Raw genomic sequence first — 24,605 nt, forward strand, 5'->3', positions numbered from 1 at the left:
ATTCTGTATTTTGATAGCTCAACTGGAAAACCCAGAATGAACATTTTTTAAATTGTCATTTTTTGAACACTCATGCTTACTGCATGTTTTGATGGCATTTGTTTGAAGGAAAACTGAAATAATTGTACCCATTTCTGTTGTCCCATCCCTAAATTGCTAGACTTTGCAGCATTTGGTGTGCTACTTCTGCTTTTCTTATTTATGACCTTCGTTTTGTGAGGATGCTGCTAAGCCTTTGTAGCATGCTTTTGGTCTTTCCAGGCCCAAGAATGAGGCCACTCAAAATGGCAGAATCATAGTGGACCTTACAGCTTCTCTCTTCTCTTGATTAGTGTTTTTGTCGTGATATTTCTCGATTTCAACATTCTAGCAAAATCTTTTGAAAGTGTGTTTGCGAGAGTGTATGAGACAGTCAGACTGAAGTTTAAAGTCTCTGTTCTGCTTATTACAGGTATTCTCCGTTTAGCATCTGGAGTGGTTGATTTGCTTCAGCATTATTTCCCAGAATCTTTTGATCGGCTTCCTAAAGACTGCGGTCTCTTTGATGGACCGAAACCTACGGTCTTGGAGTCCTGCAGTGTTAGTGACCTAGCAATTCTGCTGAGGGGCAACAAAAGGAAAACACAGCCCATTGAATTTGGAGCACATCAGGTTTGTTTTTCTTGGGTATATGGCTTTTTGCAGATTCTTCCAGCTCTATTTCTAAATCATCATTTTATATGGACTGCCCACAACTTTCTTTTTTAAGCCCATGTATCTCACTGATAAATTATGCATTTTAAACTTAGAAACCTTTGTTGTGTTGGTTTCTGTTTCTTCTTAATACATGTCTGGCTCTTTCTGTTCTTTTTTGCATCAGGTGTTGCCTGTCCCATTCCTCTCTAACTCCAAATTTACTTACACCAGATCTGCAGCTGTCTGCACATACCACGCATTTGTCAGTCTTGTAGTGGCAGCTTTGTGACCTTTTTTGCGGAGTGTGCTGGAATGTCCAAGTTAAATGTTGCCTGTTTTTGAGAAGGCTCTTGCATTATTGTGACATGTTTGTATGCTTTCTCTATGCAACTGTTACCTTTTTTTTTTTTTTTGCTTCCTAATATGTTCTTTTTATTAATGTATTTTATGACAGGTGGTATTAGTGGCAAATGAAACTGCAAAGGAGAAGATACCCGAGGAACTTAGTTTAGCACTTGTTCTGACAGTTTATGAAGCAAAGGGCTTGGAATTTGATGATGTACTCCTTTACAACTTTTTCACAGACTCAGAGGTATATAATTCTTAGCCATTTTCTGCATTTTTTCATTTTTTCTTAAGTCTTGATTTTACATGTGGTCTAACTGGCTTTAAGCTGGGGAAGGATTCCCTGTTTCCTCTGAAGATGGGTGGTTGCATCACAGTAGAAAACAGGGCTCATAGGTTTATGAATTGAGACTGTCTTCCCTTAGTGCTGCATTTTCCTTCATGTTGGCTATTGCAATATAAGGGAGAGCCTTGGGGTTCACACAGCAGTTCATGCACGCATGCACGCACACACACTTCTGCTCCATACCAAGACTACACTAGCTTATGGCATGTCCCTCCTGGCTGCTCCCTGTTCAGGCCAGAACAGTTAGTGGAGGGACACTCCATCACCCTCTCATACTCTTTACCTTATACTGGAGTTCTGGGTCCCAAAAAAGCACCTTAGACCCCTTGCTTTGCATCAGCACAAACTTGTAAAACAATTATGTTTAGAATCAAATAGTGTGTGTATGTGGTTGAGGCGGGGGAGGAGCGTGCTGTGTAGCCATCCACAACTTAGCTCCAGAAAACTCATTCTGGCCTAGCTCAGGAGTTGTCAGGAAACTTGAGAAGGTCCCACAGTCTATAGTGGAGACCATCGCCCATAGAATGGCCTCAGATAAAGAAGACTTTCTTTCCTGGAGGTGTTGCATTTTGTATTTCTTATGTACTCCCTTTTCCCCCTGTGTGGTTGTCTGGGGAGCTCAGACCCTGTCTCTCCAGGGTTTCCTGTAACTCCAGACCTGGCAGGGGTGCGGTCCTCAAGGCTCCTTGCAAAGAGCTATCAACCACAGCAGCCTCCCTGTTGTTGCTGGAGCATCACTGAGCCCCCCTCACCCCACTCCCGCCCCCAGCCAGGCAGCAGGCAGCATCCTTACTGAACATGCCTGCAGAGACTCGAGAATGCCCACTACTTAGTTGCTCTGCAATTAAACTTTCAGTGTGAACATCTCTGCCTCTAGCCCTCAAAACAGTGTCTCAGATATGGTTGTCAACAGATGAAAACCACAGGAAAACTGAGTGAGGGCAGCTTACTGGTGGCTTTTCGTGGAGCTTAGTGGACGTTATGTGATGAGGGCAGAAGGAAGGAGCTTGAGGTAAATGACCTTGTATCTGTCTGAGATTCGGGGACAGTACAATACTGGCTGTCATGGTAGATTTCTGAAAGTTGATTTGGTGTTGGTGATGCAAGTTGTACTCAGAAAAACAGTGAACCGTTTACCAGAATTTAGCAAAATCAGTTTAACAGAGTTGAGTTGAGTTGTGTAGAGCATTTTAACCTAGACTAATGTATGTCAGGCCTGGAGAACTGTTTTCATACAATTTTTCTGTTTTCCTGCGAGTCCCAAGAAACTGAGTTGATTTGAGCAGTTAAACAAGCAGGCAAGAAAGCAGCTCACCCTGAGGTTTTCTGGTTTTGAAAAGCTGAATGTGTGAACTGTTGTAAACACAGCAAGTGTGGCTGTGTGCTGTTTGTAATGTGTTGGGTTTTCTTTTTATTGGGCTTGAAAATGAGATTTGAAATTAGTCTTCTTTCAAGAAGCTCATTTGAATGAAGAATCTAAAAGCAAGAAAAACCCAAACCCCCAAAACCCAGCAAGCTTTTGACCAAAATGATACCAGTAGCTGGTTGTTATTTTGTAATCTATGGCAGGCTTAGGAATGTTTTGATTGATGATTTATTGCAATCTTAACTTCAAAATACATTTTGCAAGAAAAGTTTCCTACATTTTTTTCCCCATAGGAAGACAGTTAACCTGTATCAGGTTGCTTAAAGCTCTGAACTACATAGATTAAAAAAGAAGCTGCTTCAGCCTTATTATGAGTATTTTTCATTTTGTCAGAAACTTGGCACTATGTAATCAGGTTTCAATTAAATACCAAAAAGGGGAAAAAATGAACATAACAACTTAAAATATACTTAGGATTTTCTGGGTTGTTAGTTTTGGGGGGGTTCAGGAACCTGCATAATGGTGTGATCAGGAGCTGGCATTTGTTACATGGCATGAGAGTGCACACCACCAACCTGCTGCGACACTTAACATATATTTAAGTATGTCTCTGCATATCTGTAGACATTTCTCAGACGTACACATGTCAGAGTCCAGTATTCTCTGACCAGGCTTTTTTAGATATTCCCCATGAGCAGGTTTTTGCTCATCTCTGAGCCTTCTTCCAACGGGGTGTGTTGGCAGATGCCATTCTGCTCCCTGGCTCAGACCAGCACTGGTGATTACTGGTGTTGCACAGTGACCTTTAATACATTAATCGCATGAATCACCAGCCCTCTTGCCTGGGCACCATGAGGGTGAGTATATATGCCTGTATGGGATACTGGTGGGTCCACCTCCATGGCTTCAACCCCTTTGTTTTGTCCATGGGCTCTACCACGTCATGGCTTACACAAGCGCTGGTGGTGACTTGCAAGCTAAAGATGATGTCTCAAATGTTCCTCTTGTTAATCCACTGCCTTTTCCTGCCAAGGTGAACGATCTGGTCCCTGTTCAGAGAACTGCCTTGTCAGTGCACCAGGCAAAGGACAGCAACCACTTGGCTCTGTTTGTCTGGATCCTCCTTGCTCCAAGTCTCCTTGGTGCTACAGTGACAAGGAGGTTGGTGAGTTGTGCGCCAACTGGTCTGCAACTCACCGAGCTCATCAGTCTTCTAGTGCCAAGGAGACTTGGTGGCTGCCCATCCTGACCTACAGGCTAAGATCAATCCAACATGTTTTAGATAGCAGATCTCAGCATGACAGATTGCAACTCATGAGCATTATCCCACCACCATTTACCTTTCACCCTGCCCGAAGCTGGCAGGGAGCTGCCTGGTCCAGCAGTCAGTGCACCCCCACAGTGAGCCCGCCTGTTGCAGTACTGGGGTTTGTAGGAGAATCCCTGGCCCTAGGACTAAACCTTGAGCCTCATCCATGGTGAGGGTAACCTGATTTCCTCCTTTTCCCCATAGGTGGGCCATGTAGGGGTGTATCTTCAAGTTGCAAATTTATAGTTCACCCAAGGAGGTTTTCATGTTTAATATCAAATTTAGTTATTTGATATATTAGGCATTGCATGTGATTTGGATTTAGAAGAGTGATATAGCAGTATCCCTTAATCAGAAGGCAAGCATAATATAACAATGGCAATATACAGCGGAATCACAATACAAACATGATTCCCATTAGCGGTTCCTATGTGCTCCACCATCATGATGCTGGGCATCCCCAGTCCCCGGGAAGTAATACAGAGCTTGAAGCCAGCTCAAGCCAGTTGCACTCTTCCAGGTGTTTGTTTGTTGCTCAGTTTTTACACATTCTGTTGGACTGAGCCATGTATTCATTTTCCCCCACGTTGGTCTGGGTGGCTCAGGAGGACATGACTTTCTACTAGCTATTTTAGGGAAAGTTGTTTATTCAACTTGATGACCACCTGGTACAGACATGTATCTCAAACAAAGGTTACCCTAGAGTCCCACTTGCGTTGAGATGAAGTTCAGCTTTGTTGATGAAAATTGGTGGTTATTCTTTACATTCTTCCCTGAGATAATTTTTTTCCCCCACTCATTTCCTCTGAGCCTTCTTCAGTTGTGGGGATGCATTGGTCGATCACAACATAAGACCTTATCTTTTCCATATGTGGTTAGTAGTGATTGCTGCACACGAGTAAACCTCATTCTCTTGACATTTTAGGCTAGTAAAGAATGGAAGATAATTTCTTCTTATACTCCTGATTTGGATGTGCAAGTAGGAAGCAAATTGCTAATTGAAATGCCTTTAGAGGATGCTACTGGTATGCAGAAAAGAACTCCTTTTAATGTAGAAATGTACAAGGTGAGTTTTTGGTAACACTGGGAATAGGATGAACTAAATTCTTAAATCTTAAAAGTAGGGAAATTTCTTCAAGAAATCCTTTCATTCTGTAGTTCTGTGTTTATCGAGGTTGCTTTATCTTTTTGGTAGTTGTTCACATTTGTATAATATAATCTTGATTTTGAAAGATAAGAGGTTTTTGGCAAATATAATTTGATAACAGAACAAAAACTATCTGTAATAGACAGGTGTATTTACAGAACAGCTGTGGTTAAAGCAAACAGCAATCAGCCTGTCAATATTTATTATTACTTCAGTCTCATTTCGGATCGGTGTCACTCTTAAAATTATGAAACTTCTTAGAATCTAGTGAGTCAGATATTTTCAGGATTGTATGGTAAAAAATGAATAATTATATGTGCAAGTGTTTAGAAGGAAAAAGGACTGTCACACCTACAGCTGCTAGATTTGCTGTAGCAGTAGTTGCTTGCAAATTAGCTGGACAATAGTTTATGTAGTTCAAAAATCACATTTTTAATATTTAGACTTGCTTACTTAAAGATACTTTCTTATTTCTTATTCATTCTGTATATATTAGCTGTTTTCTTATAACTGCAAAGTATGTTTCTTTCTAACAATTTAGCTCATCTGGCATTTCATTTATTTTATTTTATTTCAGTGTGTTGCTTTTTTTTTTTTGTTCTGCTTCAGATGCTGAATGGAGAACTAAAGCAATTGTATACTGCCGTTACAAGGGCCAGAGTCAATCTTTGGATTTTCGATGAAGACAGTGATAAACGGGCTCCAGCTTTTAAGTATTTCATCAAAAGAGAATTTGTTCAGGTTGTCAAAGCAGATGAAAAGAAAGGTAAAGTTATCCTAAAACAAGACTCAAACAGGACAGTCTACTCAGCTTTTAGGCTGTATAATAAAGAAGGTTAAATTCCTTCATCCTTCTAACAGTCTGCGTCGATAACTGCCCTTGCAAATTTCCACTGGTTTCAGTGGGTCTTATTTCTTTTGTCTGTAAATGTCAGTTGTATATGTTAATACATAACTTCATTGCTAATTCATTAATATAAGTTTTCCTGCTGTCGCAGGAGAAGAGTCAGAGATCATTCAGACAGATCTGATCTAGTAGTTAGTTTATTGAGTTCTAACCAGTAAATTTAGGTATGTAAAATATTTAATAAGTACAGATGGATTGGCAGTCAATACTCTACTGTTTACTACATTTAAAGTTAGTATGGGATACAAAAATTGTCACATAAGCTTACTATACGTATCTTAAATGTTACATGCATGCAAAAATGTCACTTACCAACCTGTCGATGCCTGCTGTCAGGTAAGGGATCGCTCAGCTTCGAGGGGTAACCCTACCTGAGACGTGTCCCTACTCAACAGGAGATCACTGCCACTCAGCCAGCCAGAGCTCAATGGACCGTGATGGGTGCAGATATTTATAGCATAAAGTGGTTGATTTGTAGTCAGATTTTCTGCTGTATTTATACAGTTTCAGCCACTTACCATCCCAGTCTCCAGCCAAACTGGGGTTTTTTTGTTTGTTTTGATGGTGTGTTCTCACGGATAGCCTCACACAATAGGGTTAACTAATAGGCCTACTTGCTGAGCATCTGCCTGGACCAAAGTTCAGTTAGTTTGAACAGGAGTGCATCTGTCACATCTGCACAGTAATGAAGGCTGTTCATGGAAAACCATCCCAGCTAAAAGAGATTTATCAAATGAAAGAATTTGGTTTCTATAAAGGCAGTGGATTTACTCAAAGTTTTGTCCAAAAAACAAGCATGATTTTTAAAGGTCTTTCAAAACCAAACTCAATTTGTTGATTTTCAGTGCTGATTGAGAAGGATGAAATGTATTTAACTAATAGTTACCATTACTGACATGAGCACAATTCTTAGAGTTTGGAGCATTATGAGATGTTAATGCTTAGTTTTGGTATGTAAGTGGTTTCTGTGGTTTATCCATTCTAACATAAAATGATTACCCCTGACCTTCTAGACTTAGATGACAGCATGTTTGCTAAAACTTCAACTCCAGAAGAATGGATTGCACAGGGAGACTACTATGCTAAACATCAGTTCTGGGAGGTAGGAGCATATCTTTATCTGAAATAAGGGTTCTTGTCTATTCTGAAACCTTTTTTGTTGTTGTTTTTTGTTTTTTTTCTTTGCATCTATAAAATTGTCTGTATACCTTCAGTTGCTCTGTAGCAGTCTTAGTTTGTGGTTTGTAGTTGTGTAGGTGTCTACAGACTACTTGTAAATGACTTGCAAGAAGTAAGCAGGGAGAGCAAGCCTATTGCCTGTAATCTTAAATCCACTGCTTCGAAATTTGCAGTTCAATGAGGAAAAAACATTTTAATGTGCATGAACGAAAAATGGTTGGAAAAAACAATTATTAGCAACAACTGGCATTGACTGGAATTCGTGAATCTAAACCACGTGCTTGACAATATCATTACACATTACTGCAGGAAAATGAAAACATTTCTTGGAAGTATATTGATTTGGGTGATGATCTCAGAGCCCTTTTATGGTTTTTTGGACAGTAATTAGGGATGGTTACAAAACACATTAAGGAACAGCATGTAAGAACCAAGGGAGCACTAAGAAGACCACAGAAAGAGTAGCAAAATGATGGTTTCATTCCCTCACTATTTAAAGAACATAGAGATTTTACAGTCTTTTATTTCCTAAATTGATAGTTAATACAATCCAGATATGGGATGACACTTAATGGAATGGAACCAAAACCCAGTCAGGACAACACCACCAATGAATTATTCTGCAAAGAATTAAGGGATATCTCCAGACCAACTGCCCTTGTCCTTATGGGTGATTTTAACTTCTCAGACATCAACTGGGAAGCCAGCATTGATTTGGGACAGACAGCAACTGGGAGCACCGTACAATGGACACAAACAGGTGCAGGAAATTTCTGGAGCACGCTGAAGATAACTTCGTGGTGCAGGTACTAAGGGAGCTGACTAGGAAAGGTGCCCTCCTAGATTTGTTGTTTTTAAACAGAGAGGGACTCGTGGGCAAAGTGGTGATTGGTGGCTGTCTTGGTCACAGTGACCACAAAGTAGCTGAGTTTCAAATTGTTCGTGATAGGAGAGAAACTGCCAGCAAAACTTTGACCCTAGATATGGGGAGAGCAGACTTCGGGCTGCTGAAGGAGCTAGTTAGTAAGGTCACCTGGGAATCTGCTTTTGAAGATCTTGAGGTCTATGAATGCTGGTGACTTTTTAAGAGCCATCTCTTAAGAGCACAGGAGCAGGTAATTCCAAAGTGTCAGCAGTCAAGCAAGTGAGGCAGAAGGCCAGCTTAGCTGAGCAGGGATCTTATTCTAGAACTTAGGCAGAAACGGAAAGTGTATGGACATTGGAAGGAAGGACAGGTGGCACGGGAGGACTACAGAGATGCTGTTTGGCACTGTAGGGAGAAAATTCATGCCACCAAAGCTTGATTAGAGTTCAAGCTGGCCAGCACTGTGAAGGATAACAAAAAGGGCTTTTTTTAAATACGTTAACAGTGAAAGGAGGATCAGAGATAACATTGGTCCATTACTTGATGAGGTCAGTCACCTAACAAATAGGGACATAGACAAAGCAGAGACTTTAATGCCTTCTTCACCTCTGTCTTTAACACCGATGGTGGGCCCTGGGACTCCTGGAGCCCTGTGTTGCAAGACTGTGACTGTGGGGATGATAAAATCCCAGCCGACTGAACTTGTTTGAGACTTGCTGCTCCAGCTGGATGCACATAAGTCTATGGGTCCCAACGGGATTCATTCCAGGGTACTGAAACAGCTGGCTGATTTTATTGCGGGACCTCTCTCCATTATTTTTCAACAGTCTGGGAGTCTGGAGAGGTCCCAATTGGCTGGAAGCTGGCAAATGTTGTCCCAATTTTCAAGAAGGGTAAGAAGGAAGATCCTGGTGTCTCAGTCTCACTTCAGTGCCTGGTAAAATTCTGGGAGTTACTGAAAAACACTTGAGAGACAGTGCAGTCATTGGTCATAGCCAGCACAGGTTCACGAGGGGAAAGTCCTTCTTAACCAACTTAATTTCTTTTTATGACAAGGTCACGCATCTAGCTGACCAAGGGAAGCTAGTAGATGTGGTGGTTTTGGATTTTAGCAAAGCTTTTGATACTGTCTCTTACAGTATCCTTCTGGACAAAATGTACAGCACAGAGCTAGACAAGTCCATAATATGTTGGGTGAGCAATTGGCTGACAGGTCAGGCTCAAAGAGTTATAGTAAATGGGGTTATATCAGGCTGGTGGCCAGTCACCAGGGCTCAATTTTAGATGCAGTGCTCTTTAATGTTTTTATAAATGATCTGGACAAAGGAATTGAGTGTACATTAAGTAAGTTTGCCAACAATACTAAACTAGGAGGAGCGGTGGACTCCCTCGAGGGTAGAGAGGCCTTACAGAGAGATCTGGATAGACTAGAGAGCTGGGCAATCACGAACTGTATGAAATTTAGCAAGAGCAAGTGCCAGATTCTGCACCTGGGACAGGGTAATCCTGGTTATATGTACAAATTGAGGAACGAGAGGCTGGAGAGCAGCCCTGCGGAAAGAGATCTGGGGGTTTGGGTTGATGGCAAGTTGAATATGAGTTAACAGTGTGCCCTGGCATGGCAGCAAAAAGGACCAGCCATGTCCTGGGGTGCATCAAGCACAGTGTAGCTAGGCAGTCAAGGGAGGTGATTGTCCCACTCTACGTTCCACTGGCGCAGCCCCAGCTCGAGTACTGCATGCAGTTTTTAGTGCCTCAATATAAGAAGGACATTAAACTATTAGAGTGTGTCCAGAGGAGGGTGACAAAGATGGTGAAAGGTCTCAAGGGCAAGACTTAGGCGGAGCAGCTGAGGTCACTTGGTTTGTTCAGCTTGGAGAAGGCTGAGGGGTGCCCTCATCGCAGTCTACAGCTTCCTTACGGGGAGGGGGGGCAGTGGAGGCGGAGGTGCTGATCCTCCTCCCTCTGGTGAGCAGTGATAGGACACAAGGAAATGGAATGAAGCTGCATCAGGGGAAGTTCAGATTGGACATTAGGAAAAGGTTCTTCACTAAGAAGGTGGTCGGTCACGGGAAAAGGCTCCCCAGGGAAGTGGTCACAGCACCAAGCCTATCAGAGTTCAAGGAGCATCTGGACGATGCTCTCAGTCATATGGTTTAGTTTTAGGTAAGGAGGAGCAGTGAGTTGGACTCGATGATCCTTGTGAGTCCCTTCCAACTTGACATTTTTTGTGAGTCTATGAAATAAAACTTTGGATGCCTTTTTTGATAATGGCAGAAGGAAAGCTTCCATTTTTTGGTGATAGCAACATATAATTTTTTGTATGGAAAATAGATATTTATAACAAGGCAAAAATCAAAATAATCACCTGCCACTATACAGACAGTCTTTATCTCCCCTTGGAAAAAAAAAGGCAATTTCCTAAATGGACAGAAAAGTGCTAAGATAAAAAACACACAGCTGAAAAAATTTAATCTTGAAATCTGAAATGTATTAGCTGCATTATCTGCTGTTCTCTTTTCTTTATAACCCTGATCTTTGCTTATCATTGGTACATTAAGAAGAAATTATCTGATGAATTTGGCAGTTCTAAGAGTGGCTTGCAATATGCAATTTCCAAACAGAAGCAAATACTAAATTAATGGATAGAATAAAGAAATAATGGTGTTGCAGAATGAGCAAGGTGATAATGAAGCAAACCTTGCTAGGAGCATGGTAACTCCCGCTGATTCCCTTTAGCTTATCACAGAAAGGGCCTGGTATGGTAAAGGCACAAATAAATGTTCCATGCTTTTCGATTTAACTTTGCATACATTGGTTTTCCTAACTTTTATTAACAGAATTTATGTGGTAGATGCCTGGTGACTTACCAATTAATGGTTTAGGCCATCATTCAAATCGCACGTGCTATTTGTTCTATCAGCCTACCAGGAATTTTGCTTTCACTACTTCCATGTAAAACATTGTAATTAAAATTCTAATTGTGATAGTCACATGTGGACTGACTTTAAAGCCTTTCTTTTTGTCCTAAAAATACACTGCAGTGTTTTACCTTTTCCTTCTTCCAGGCACCCTGCCAGTCTTTCTGTTTTCCATTACAGTGACTGTAAAATAAAGTATTGCTTTTATGTGATAAGCCATGGGCTGGATGCACACGTGTGAATGCTGTGTATGGTTTCACCCCAGGTGGCAGCCAAATGTTACCAAAAGGGAGGAGCAGCTGAGAAGTCAAAACTGGCCCTGGCACACGACGCTGTTCTCAAAGTGCACTCAAAGAAAAGCAGCCCCAGGTAAGTGTAAACACAGATGAACAAGTGTCATTCTGCAGTGCCAGACCTCATGAGTGTGTGCAGGGGAAGATTCCCACCACAGTTGCAGGACCGGACTGGAGACATCAGAGAACTACACAGGCGAGGTGTCTTCATCTCTTTGTTTGTGGGTGGCAAAAGGGATTTAAGAAATTGGAAAGTCTAGCACAGCTCCAACAGGATCTGGGGCACTGCTCCCTTTGGAGAGTAGTGATAGCAGTTGTATGCCATAGGCTGTCCAAACCAAATGTGGCCCTTGAAAGGGCTTACTGGTTATGTGAGAGAAAAGCAACAGGATTTGCATTACCTCAAGAAGCTTTATATTCTTAGATATAGATAGAAGAGCATATGCCATCAGCAGTGCTCAACTCCAGTTAATCGCACTGCATATACATTTAACAAAGAAGAAGGAATGGTGTTGTACATTTGGGAAGGAAAGCTGCTAACAAAAAGCGAGCTTTGAGGCAAAATTAGTGTTAGAGTCAATCTAAATTAAACAAGCAGAACTAGCTCTGAACCAAAGGGCAGTTTTAAAGGGACAGATTGTGAGATGAATCATTTAGTTCATGCTGTCAGGTGGGCAAAATAGCTGAAGGGTTTGACAAGGGAGAAAGTTTGCAGTTTCCTGAAGAGGCTGAAAAACTGTTTGGGACTTGTCTCAAATAGGACAGGACAAAACTTTATGGCGAGTACTCTAGACCTAAGTGAATTAATTCCTGTTCATGCTGGGGAGGCCAAAAACTAGCAGTGATAGCACAGTGGGTAAGGAATGACTAGAGCAGAGGAAGCTAGCACTCAAAGGATAAAGGGGAAGGCCTGGAGAAGTGTTATTACTGGAGTTAATCAAGGTTTTACCTTTTTTAATTACCTGTTTTATATTAGTGGCCCTGGCTAGAAGTATAAGGATACTCATAAAATTTCATGATCATAGAGAGTTTGTTGATGGGACTGAAAAAACTTTTTTTCAGTTGGCTGTAAGCTGGGGTGCTTGTCAGCTGGATAAAATTTGAGGAGAAGAAATTGGGTATGTTGGGATGTGTTAAGTTGACAGAACATATTTAATAATGAAGCTGTGAAAGTGGCATTTTTTTTTTAGTAGATGTATTAATGCTGGTGTACAAAGCATAAGTAAGATTCCTGTGTGCTCTATGATATGAAATGCTCTCTACCGTTCTGATCCTCCAGGCTCAAGGATGATGAATTCAGAATAGGTCTGGAAAGAAAGTAGACATGCTACAATGATACCGGAAAGGCTGGGCTTGCTTAGTTATATAGAACAAAGGCTGAGAACGAATTTGATTTTTGTCTTTAATGGCATTGGGGCTAAACAGCAGAAAGGAAGAAGGAGCAAGTTAAGCTAGAAAAGAGAAGCAGCACAAAACCGCACTAGTATACTTTAGTTTGAGAATTAAAAAAAAAAAACAAACCAAAAAAGGTTTTTACTGCCAGAGCAGTTTGATTCTGGAACAGACTTCTGGACATAACAGTGTCAGCCCAAAATATAACTAATTGTAAGGTAATACCTCATCAGGTTATGTATGAAGAAGAACACATGATGTTAGTGCTGGTTGGATTCAGTGACAGATAATGTGATACTAAAGCTAATTTGGATGTAAGCAGTAATTTTCTCTTACTTTCTACAGGGAAAAACAGATGGAATATATGACATTGGCTAAAACTTACTTGGAATGTGGAGAACCAAAACTATCACTAAAATGTCTGTTTCAGTCAAAGGAGTTCCGGCTTTGTGCAGAACTGTGTAGAAAGTTAGGAAAGGTATTATATCCTCTAAACTATCCTCTCCTTACCACTTTCCTTTTCCTACAGCTTTTTTTCCCCTCATACTACTCATAAGGTAATAGTACTTTTCTGTGACATGGTAGTAGCTGAACTAAAACAGCTCTTTAAGCTGGGCTGTTCAAGAGGGAGCATTTGTCACACAACAGCCAGAAGAGGAAGGAAGAGGACAATGATGCAATTACTCAGTCTAGGTTTATTTCTTTGGCTTTGCTCAGATGTCACCATCAGTCATTTCTGCTTTGCAGCTGAAAGTTAATCAATGACTGATTTCATGAAACTTAAGCTGTTACTTCATTCAATATTCTGATGATACTGAAAATTCACTGATGACAGCCATCTAAATGAAACCTTGAAACTTGCAAGGGTTAAGTAATGTACTAACAATTTTCTAAGTGTATGAGGATATTTAACATTTTTTATTTGCAGGGCATTTCCACTACAAGAATGTAAAGTAATTGTTCCCAAATATTTAAGATACAAGGTTAGGGTTCCCATTCTGCATCCATAACTGTTTCACTTTAATCCTGTGGATTCTGAGAAATTTGAAAGTCAGCAGAAGTGTGTGTGGTGTTTTTTAACAACAGGCAGAGCTGGGTGAATAAAAAGTACTTTGGAAATCCTGTATAATACCTTTAATTTTACATTCTAGTTTTTCAGACACAAATATTTTGAAGGTTTTTTTAAAATCTGTTCAGTTTTAATGACGGTTACTGTCATGGTTTAACCCCAGCCAGCAACTAAGCACCACGCAGCCACTCACTCACTACCCCTCCACCCAGTGGGATGGGGGAGAAAATCGGGAAAAGAAGTAAAACTCGTGGGTTGAGATAAGAACGGTTTAATAGAACAGAAAAGAAGAAACTAATAATGATGATGATAACACTAACAAAAGGACAACAGCAATAATAAAAGGATTGGAAGGTACAAATGATGCTCACTGCAATTGCTCACCACCCACCGACCGGCACCCAGCTAGTCCCCGAGCGGCAATCCCCCTCCCCCACTCCCCCCAGTTTATACACTAGATGGGACGTCACATGGTATGGAATACCCTGTTGGCCAGTTTGGGTCAGCTGCCCTGGCTCTGTCCCCTCCCAACTTCTTGTGCCCCTCCAGCTTTCTCGCTGGCTGGGAACGAGAAGCTGAAAAATCCTTGACATTAGTCTAAACACTACTGAGCAACAACTGAAAACATCAGTGTTATCAACATTCTTCACATACTGAACTCAAAACATAGCACTGTACCAGCTACTAGGAAGACAATTAACTCTATCCCAGCTGAAACCAGAATAGTTACTTTAATATGTATTTGATTATGTTCAGATACTTTAATTACATTTTATCAAAGTGTGTGTCTCTGAGACACCTACATGATGGAATTACTAAATTTGTTCTGTTCCTGTAGTTTTGACTGTTTAGAGCACTTCAGTTTCATTACTGACTTCTACATTGCAGATGAAAGATGCTGCAGTTTACTATCAGAAAAGCCAGTGCTACAAAGAAGCATCTGAATGTTATGAACAAATTGAGGAGTTTGATCTGGCAATTAAAATGTATTGTCAGGAAGAACTCTATGAAGAGGCAGCAAAGGCAGTTGAAAGGTATGTCTTCCAAGATGATATTGGAATATAATTCTCTTTTCCATTTCCAGATTCAGCATAATACAGCTGGCTCACCATAAAATTTTCACAAGAGTCTTGGCTGGTGACTTTGTTTTACATGAAGTTAACTTTGTCAGAATTCTTACTTGGGTAATAATAACACGGTGAAAGCATTGTACTGTATTCACAGCTGGAGCAGTGACTAGCTTCATTTTCCTGGGAATTTTTTCCAGTCTGTATTACTAGTCACACAAGGTCTCCTTCAGCCAGCCCTCTGAACTAGGTTCTCATGGTAAATATGACAAAAACATTTAATGGAAGTATTAAGTACTTCTCTTTTTTTTGGTGAAATAGTAACGGATTTAGCCAGTTAGTCACTGACTTCTGTAGGATTATAACTATTAGATGTATGGTATATAATGCAGCAGTCGTTGTGGCAAATGAACTATTTGTCTCAAAATCTCTAACCCCACTCTGTGAGGTGAACTTTTCTGTACCATCCCCCCTGTACTGGCTCAGGGCAGTTAAGAACTGCCTTGCACTGTGCTTGATAAACTGATTTTATTAGTATCTTTTTGAAAAAACGTTGCATCTGGCACCATCCCTGTGACCTCATTAGCACATTATTGCATAAAAGGTTAATTTATTGGCCACACCCTTCTTTACACCTAAATTGATTGATGACTTTTAAAGAATATGTACACCAATTAGAATTCTAGCAAGGCCTACAGTTACACACCTTCACTGAAATCCTTTGTGAAGTGCCTTTAGTAATGGCAACTTTTTTTTGAAGGATTAAAGCTTGTTAAATATGTAGAGATAGTTTGATCAAAAAGTTCAAGCATTAAAGTTTAAGACATATACCTTACCAGCTAATGATTTTTTAAGTCAGCATCCCCAAATCATTCATGCAAATTCTTCAGCATAGGTAGAAAACTCTGCACTCCCATGTATATCATGAAAAAGGTGATAATAAAAGGCTAATGATAATTTACTCATCCATCAGGAAAAAATTACTCATTCTCAGCATGCAGGAGAGAATGCTTTTGCAAGACGGGCTTAGGGGATATCTTAACAATTTCACTTCAGCCAATAATAATTAATAACTGAGTGTTTTAAAGTGCATGTTTTGAAAGATGCAACCAGGTACTTTGCTCAGGCACTCAGTAAGCAGCAAAGTATATGTAGATACACATGACACAATTGAAAGAGTTCTCTAAACTGACCGGTTTATGTAAATTTTACATAATATTATCTATATTGGCCCATGGAGAATTCACTGAAATTCGCATTTATTTCATTCTGGCTTCTGTTTGTGTAAACAACCATTCTATATTGAGGATAACTTTAATAAACAGAAGATTATCACTGGCAAAATGTGATTAAAATAATTAGTACAGTGATTTGACAGCGTGGAGAAAGATTCACTAATGCCATAAACCTTGTGATCTTTTTTGTACCAGAAGTTTTAATGATCTTGCTTCAGACAGCCTCATGCTGTAACTAAATTCTTTCCCTAGATCTTTTAAGATGTTGTGATTGTTTTTCACATGACAGACATATCATTTGAAATTGTTGGCCTTTTTGAAGGAAGGGCTTCTGGGGGCAGCTATTCGTTTAGTGTTCTAGGGGCTTTTTAAAAATGCAGTGTTTTTTTGCCTAGGTTAGTCATCTATGGTAGTAAATTGATGTATCTATTATTTCAGATATGAAGAGATGTTAAACACAAAAGGACAAATGGTTTCCAAACTCTCATGTACAGCAAATCAGTTGTATTTGGAAGCAGCTGCAAAGTACCTGAGTATGAACAGAACTGAGGAAATGATGCAAGTCCTCTCAAAACTTGATATAGAGGATCAGCTTGAGTTTCTGAAGTCTCGTGGATGCTTGCGCCAAACAGCAGACTTGCTGAAAAGGGAAGGTCGAGAGGAAGAAGCTGCAAAGTTAATGAAACAACACGGGTTTGCTCTGGAAGCAGCCAACCTCACAGCTATAAAAGAATTTCGTGCATTGTGTTTGCTTGCTGCAGCACGTGCCGGTGTGACTCGCTGTTCAGAATCGGACGTGGTGGACTTGGAGGTCATCCTAAGAGAAGCCCTCGAACTTTGTGAACAAACTGAGCAAAAGTCTGGCATTGCTGAGGCTGTGTTTTTGCAGGGAACTCTGAAGGGAGACTTCGCAAAGCTGAGCAATGCATACTGTCAGTTCCTATCTCTGAATCACTCTGCTGGTGCAGTTGAAGCTCTCTTTGCGTTATCTCGCTGCAGCACTCATAACCAGAACATCCTCTTTATGGCAACGCGTGGCTTAATGGCTCTTCTGAGTCTGGTTAGGGGTTTGAAGAAAGCAGCCACCAATGCGGAGAAAGATATGGTGAAGTCATGCTTTGCTTATTTTGGGATTGTCCCAACAGGTGACAGTTGCCAGGTGTCTCAAAATGAAGCTGAACCCATTCTCAAGTTTTTGCCAGACAAGCCAAGTCTAAAAGAGAGGAAGACAAAAGGTGATTTCTCAGTAAGCACAGAGGAGGTAAAATCAGCTTTGAAGCAGCACTTGTTAAGCAGGTTGTGCTCTATCACCCATGTGTTACTGAACAGGCATTACCCTGGTATTTGTATGAAGTTCATTGTTGGCTTGAACTGTGAAGATAAAACCTGTGAGGATTACCATAAGCCCTTGTTGCGCCATGAAGCAAAGACAATATTTCAGTGTAAAATGCATCTGGTGGCAATAAACGGACTGCTGTTGGAAGCCACACGCACTTTCCCTAAAGAGCTACTGAATCAGTGCAAAAGCTTTGATGATATTTTGACTGCTGACAGATATGCATCGTGTAAAGCCCTCCTAGAAATGTTTTTTCCTAATCATTTTCATTTGAGAATACTGTCTGAGAACCCAAAGGCATGCAAAGAAATACTGGAATTCAGTAACATTATTTCCAAACCCTGTAGAGCAGTGTTGAAGGAGTACATCACATTTAAGTTTAAAAATGAAGACACTGCAGCCAGAAGAGAATCAACTGACTTGTGGCTAAGTGCCATGCAAGTTTTCATCTTATCTTCAGGATATCCTGAGGAATTTGAGAAACTTCTTTTTAAGGAAGAGGATGATTATAACAAAGAGCTAAACTTTGCGTTGTCAAAGGCAAAAAACTCCCCAAAGAGTAAAGGCCAAGGAGGAAAGGCCAAAGGAATAGAGGGCAGACATGGTATGTTGCTGCCTGACAAAAATGCCGAAAATGCAGGAAGAACGCACTTGTGCTTCATTCGACTTCTTGAAAATTCACTTGAGCAATTCTATGTTCATAAGAACCCGGAAAACTGTAAAAGGTTTTTTTTCCGTTTTATGAATGTCCTGGTCAAGAAATGCACAAGATACCTGATTCCAAGCATAGGAAACACGGTGATGTTGTTGGAATTCCAGTATATGCTCTGTTGTGCTGTCCTGATGCGTCTCTCCAAGAACATTACTCTCTGCTTTCCAAAGAGTTACATTGCTCTCATTCATTACTGGGAGTTTTTGTTCAGAAGCAAGGACCATAACAAAGAACTTAGAGACACATTTTCTATTATACAGGAGTATAGACCAAAGGATGCATATGTAGCTGTACAGAATTTCAGATTTCATCTCTGTTATCTAGCAGAAGTTTTGTGTGGAGTTCATGGAAAGTTCAATGTCCTTCTGGATGCTTTCGAGGATCCTGATTGCATAACTTCAGGGGAGGCTGAGCGGACCGTAGTGCTGTGCTTAGTGATGTTACTGAATGCTGACCAGGTACAGAATTCTAGATATAGAGCCCTCTTACGCCACCACTTCCCTGAAATCAAGGTGATGCTGAAATCAGTGAGAAAAGACTCTCCCTCTAAAGTGCCTGAAAGATTGCTAAGGGTTGTGGAACAAGTGAGTGATGCTACACACGTAAGAGAAATCGCTGCAGGCCTGCAAGAGCTGCTGACAGAGCGAGATGCAGAGTACTTGGTTGACTGCCGATGGAAGTGGGACTCTGCATACACTCAGGGGCATCCACCCATACGGGGCATCCTGTATGAAACCATAAACCTTGACAGGTTTATGACCTCTTTGGATAAGACAGAATACACTGATGAGCTAGAAAAGGAACTTGAAAGGGTTCATTGCTTAGAGGACCAAAAGGATCCCCTGGAAGTCATTGCACTCAGCAAGCAACAGAAGCAAGAGCAGAAAGCATCTGCTCAACGCCAGCTGCGTCGTGTCTTCCATTTTGTTTTTCTATGCATGAAGTGGAAAAGGAAGGCCTGCTCCAAAGCTGAGCCTGTTGCAATGGAAGGAGAGGAATTTTTATCAGAGATCTTCAAAAAAGCAGATATTGACCAAACCCAGTGTGACCTCTGTGGAGTCAGATTTATCCAGAGCTCTGAGAACTATTTCAGCCGGTCAGAAAACATGGAGGCAGACACTTCTGAAGCCGTGACACCAACAGAGATCAGCGGGGAGGAAAAGTTGCATGCAGAAGGAAATGCATTTTCTGTGGCCAGTGAGGCTTACGTAGAGCACAGAAACACAGATGAACACAGAAATAATAATGTTGCCTACAAATACTACGCCGACTTTTTTAGAAGAAAGATAGATCCAATAATATATGATGGACTGGTAGTAGTGGAGGCCATTACAGAAAAGACTTACACCCGAGACTACTTAGCATATAAAGAAGGTTCCAACTTACGCCAGAGGAAAATCAAAGAGAATATTAAGAAGATTTCAGATGCAGTAGAGGAAATCTATGAGAGAAAAGCCTGGGCTAAAGGTAGGACCTTTCCAGTTTTCTTTTAAACAATTTAGTATGTCATTTGTGGCCAAACTTCTAGACCTGACAAAGTTCCATTTGAAAATCTTAATGTGGTCAAGGGAAAGGTGTGTCCAGGTATTTCAGGTAGCTGAGGAAAAGAAGAACTGAAAGAGTTGAAAATATTAAAAAATATTTTCTCACCTGTTCCAAACACAAAGTAATACATCAGATACTACGGGTAAAGTGAATACTGTTTCGTACTTACTTAGTTCTGCCAGCCATAGTAATTTGGAAATGTAGGGCTAGAGTGTTATGAATACTTGGAGTCTTTGGTTAAGGATATCTCTGACTAGTCTGCCCTTGAACTTGTAATTTTGCTAGGGCTGAATAAAAGTGGATACTTAACTACAAATCTGTGGGGTGTCAGGCACTCAAAGGCAACCCTGGTATTATAAAGTCCAGTAAACTATGGTACTTAAGAGATACATATTTTGATATTTGTTTTTTTTTTTCCCTTCATAAGCTTAAAGCATTATTCTATGCTGATTTTTGCAAGTGAAATTGAACCACTGAATGAGTGGCCTAGGAGCAAAATTGTTTGGGGTACTTGCTGTGGGAAAGTGACATCTTAAATCAAAACACTGTCACTGGCTTTAGTTGTAGAAATCCACCAACCCTGTCAAGTTGTCACTTTGCCTGTGATATCTGACAGTAGTGAAAAACTGTGATATTTGATATGTTCATCTGCTCTGATCAGTGAAATACGTTAAATTTGTAACTAAATCGTGGTATTCATGTGTAAGCTTTATCTTTACTCCTAGTGAAAAGCTTTTACATATGGATGAACTCCATAAAGTTTTGCTTATTATTTAGTTGGCTTTAGGGTCAATGAACTGTGATGGTGATGAATATGATAGATGTAGTAGGCTTAATTAGGTAATAGTTGATTTTGTTATGACAGTTGCTTGATGAATGTTACCTTGTTTTTCCACTCAGTGAAAATATATTTACAGAAATTATTTGCCTTTGAGATTACTTTTCCCTCACTTTATAACAAGCATTTTTCAGGTCCTTAATGGCGCAGTTAAGCAAGGGCTGCAATATTTTGGGTCCATGTTTTACTTTGACTCATATAATTTCGGAGGGGCAATGAAAGCCAGGAACTTTAATACCCAAACCAGATAAACCAGAATGTTTGCAGGGGTTTCAGGTATACCTTAAAAGGGACAGCACAAGGATGGAGAGCTTCTCCTCTCATAGTGCTAGTAATGTTCATTGGAATGGGGAGTAATACATACAGCATCTTCATCCCCAGTAGTGAATTTGCCTGCCTGTGAGATCACTGGTGGCTGAGACTTCTTGCTTTGCAGCATCGTCATACAACACAGCTCTGTGGAACTTGGTTTTGTGCTTGGCTTTTAGCCGCTGTCCATCTCTCCACTAGTGTTCTTACAGAATGTTAATTGTGCTCCATTTCAGCTGAAGAAATAATAACCAAACATGCCAACAAATTGGTTGCCACCATTGATGAAGCTCGTAAGTGGCTGAAGAAAATGGACTCTCACAGGATAAAAGAAGAAGGTATGTTTTCAAATTACACAGGTTTCTGTGCCCCCTAGAGATCACTGTTCCGTAACGGTCTCTTAGCATCACTTTAGTCTCCAAGTCAGCAGTGTTGTGGATATTCACTTACCCTCTAGGCAACAAGAAACGGGCACCTCCATCGGGGCACTCTGGAAAACATGAGTTAACCAGTCCTTCCTCAGTGGCTCTTTAAAACAGAGCATGAGCCTTGCAGCTGGTTACAGGGTGGCCAGAATGGAGCAAGCCTCCTCCCCAGCCCTCAGTGGATCCCAGCCTGCATAAAGTATGCGTGCGTTTGTGCACACAGGCACACACAGATGCACACGTAACTATGGTTCAAGTGCAGTCTTCAGGATAGAAACCTGGGCGGGGTGGGGACAGAAGAGAAGCTATCTTCATCTTCACCAATAAGACAGTGCTGTTTCTTAACTCTGCTGCAGCAGTGCATTTATGGGCAGTGTGGGTCCAAGTTCTCAGAAACTAGCTTCCTAACAGAAAAATAATCCTTAGCTTGTTTTTAAGAGTTCTGTGGAAAAATATTATATGCAGGTGGTTTTCTTTTGTTTTCACTTCCATTTCACTTGGTTTCACACTAAAAGTAACATACATTGATGCAGTCTGTTGCATCACAGACCTCTGAGGACAAGTTTAAGCCTTCATTGTGCCTACCAGTATGTTTAGGTTTAAGCACATATTTAGGTGGTGGGATTGCAACAGTTGCATAAAAAGGCAGCAATGAAGTGATCAGGCTTACAAATTGCACTATATGTAAAGCATTAAAGTAGCTCTATTTTAGAAAATTTGATTGTGATAAAGTCTTGTGTTAACGCCGCCTTATTCCAAGAATGATATAGTTAATAAGACTACACAGGAGCGCTCTCATAGTCTCACAAGCAACAATACAGTCTGTCCTTCAAGTCAGTAAGCGAATGTATTTTCTGCTGAATCTGAACCTTGAGAGAGGAGAGACATACTTCTTAAAAAAGTCAAAAGCAGTGACAATAGAAACAGATTTTCAGTGTAAAAATTAATTACGAGTGCAGCAAGTGGCTTAGCAGTCTCTGCTTCCTAGCAGAGCTCTTAAGCACATTGTCATATTAAGCCCAATACTTCTGAAACATGATTATACACACATGAAGGTATATTGCTGACATATAAAATAGCAATGACATAGCTTGTCATATTATTAAGAGGAAAAGGTGTTGGGTTTTTCCATTCTGCATTAATTTCTTGTTTTCAATATAGGCTTTGTGCATGACAGAGACTTGGAAAATGAAGTGGAAGATGAAAGCATGACTTTTGAAGAACTTGTCTATAAAAAACCCTCAAGAAAAAAAGGAAGATGTGGGAAATGGTAATGAGAAAAAATATGCAGGATTAAAAAATTGTTAAAAAGAAAAATAGAGGGATGGGGTCAGAAATGGGAAGAGTCTGAAGAAAAAGAGCAACTTACGCTATTTTTTGTATCACTTGTATTGTGTCAGAATAATTACCTATGTGGTGATGATGTAATTGTTAAAACCTATCACAGGACAAATTTCCTTTCAAACCTATGTGGTAGCTTGAGAGTAACAAAAAGCCAAAGAAACAAACAAGTAGAAAAAATAATAATGTTTCTGCCTTATCTCAGGGGTATTTTTCCGGTCTTCTTTTTCTTCTTCCCTGTTAATTTACATCATCATTCTTCTGAGCTGGAATACTCAGAAAAATAGTTTCTGTGTTTTTAGTTTCTCTGATTTTAAGAGGTTTTAATTGGTGTTTTTAGGTTACCACTGTAAACCTGCTGTGTTCTGAGTCTTGTTATGTTTGGAAATTTTTGAGTCTTCAGGTGAGATACTTAGAGTATCTCTCTTTTCTATTTTTATAGACAAGGACAGTAATTTCTAAACATGTCTTTTTGACAGTGTTCATACTTCTAATTAGATAGGTATGAAAGTTATAGATTGTCTTCTATTTGATCAAGTTTTGATATAAACTGTTACCTGTACATATTGAATTACAGATAATCTTTCTTTAAAAGACTGTTAGACATTTTAAGTGTTTTGTAAGTTTTAATTGATAAAAGGCTTTTTGTAATGTATAATAACATTTTTATAAAACCTGTAAGATTTTTAAAATCACTTGATCTTGTCTTATTTTTTCAATGCTTTCTGAAAGCTGTATATGACTGACTGCATGATTGAGATTTACAAGTTGGGTCCAGAGTATCCGTTCATACTGACACTGTTTTACTTCTGGGATTTCAATGTTGCCAACATACTGTAGTGTCCTTTAGCAACCTTTTAAATTAATGCATTTGCATGTTAAACATAATTAGAGTATTATTTAGTTGTTGAAATGTTTTGTCTTGAAAAGGGAGCCACTTTGTACACATAACAAACTGTTTGAATAATTACGTTTTGCCAAAAACTTAGTAACTTGTTATGCTCAATGTTGTGGAAGTGGGACCCTTTACATGGGTAAAAATGAAATGCTACTGTAGAATAGAGCAACGTGGGCAGCAGTAATAGTTATCTATTTCATTGTAATTGCTTTTGTCTGCCAGAAGACTCTTTACTAAGTGCTGCTTCTTAAAGAAGCCTTGTTGCTTAAGCAAGCATCTAGAAGAGTAAAAACGTGCATTGATGAAATGTACTGCTAGTCACTTGCACTGTATAGAAATCAAGAATTAAGAAAGTTGGATCATTATTTGGCTTTGTTTTCTATAATTATGTGTATTTTGCATTTGAGATTACCCCAAGAAGCTTTCCTGATTAATTTCTCAGCTTGAGTATTTACATTTGCGGCAGTAAATGCTACCTAAACTTTTTAAGAACAATTACAATTTAGAAATCCTTGCTGGCCACAGTTTAAAGATCTAGTGATCATACTTTTTCTTTCTCTTTATGTGAAAAATGAAGCTTTAAAAGCATTATTGCAAAACACCAAGCAAAGAGAAAGCAACAAAGGAGAAGTAAGAACAGAAGTATATTGCATCGAGAAGTTCATCTTGGGTACATTTCCATAGGTACAGGGACATATGATCCTTGGTATGGTTCTATACAAACCACTGGTCATTCTCTGACTTTGAGTCAGCACTCCCAGATGGAACTTAATTTCAATAGCATCTGAAGTACTGACTGTTAGTCAAAATTAATGGCAATTCAAATTTCGGGGCTTGTGGTTTCAGAGCTATATTAGGCCAAGATTTCAGTAATGTTCAAGCAGAGATGGGAAGTGTAGTTGGATCTCCAGTCCAGTATCAGTGCTTAAAGGGTTTTTTCCCCTATGATGGTATGCATAAATAGACATAAACCTTTCTTTTCCATGGCAGGCTCTTCAGATAATAATGATCTGTGTACATTAATCCTATTTGAATGTTTAATTAGCAAAAAGGGATTGCCCAGATATACCCTGGGGTTTTTTGCT

At 40.0% G+C, this 24,605-nt stretch overlaps 1 protein-coding gene across 3 annotated transcripts in view; it reads left to right on the top strand.

Moving 5' to 3' along the window:
- The window catches only part of TRANK1 (tetratricopeptide repeat and ankyrin repeat containing 1), a 57,519-nt gene extending 34,202 nt beyond the window's left edge, over positions 1-23,317 (top strand). For all 3 annotated transcript variants that reach the window (XM_030008482.2, XM_030008481.1, XM_030008484.1), the window contains 11 exons: positions 452-651; positions 1,130-1,267; positions 4,967-5,107; positions 5,798-5,954; positions 7,109-7,197; positions 11,326-11,429; positions 13,091-13,223; positions 14,703-14,848; positions 16,555-19,631; positions 21,093-21,194; positions 22,443-23,317. In XM_030008482.2, the coding sequence (XP_029864342.1) occupies positions 452-651; positions 1,130-1,267; positions 4,967-5,107; positions 5,798-5,954; positions 7,109-7,197; positions 11,326-11,429; positions 13,091-13,223; positions 14,703-14,848; positions 16,555-19,631; positions 21,093-21,194; positions 22,443-22,555 (4,400 nt within the window). In that variant the 3' untranslated portion in view covers positions 22,556-23,317. The remainder of the gene's footprint in view (positions 1-451; positions 652-1,129; positions 1,268-4,966; positions 5,108-5,797; positions 5,955-7,108; positions 7,198-11,325; positions 11,430-13,090; positions 13,224-14,702; positions 14,849-16,554; positions 19,632-21,092; positions 21,195-22,442) is intronic.
- Positions 23,318-24,605: the final 1,288 nt, after the last annotated feature.

Source organism: Aquila chrysaetos, chromosome 3 (assembly GCF_900496995.4).
Source record: "Aquila chrysaetos chrysaetos chromosome 3, bAquChr1.4, whole genome shotgun sequence".
Classification (NCBI taxonomy): domain Eukaryota; kingdom Metazoa; phylum Chordata; class Aves; order Accipitriformes; family Accipitridae; genus Aquila; species Aquila chrysaetos.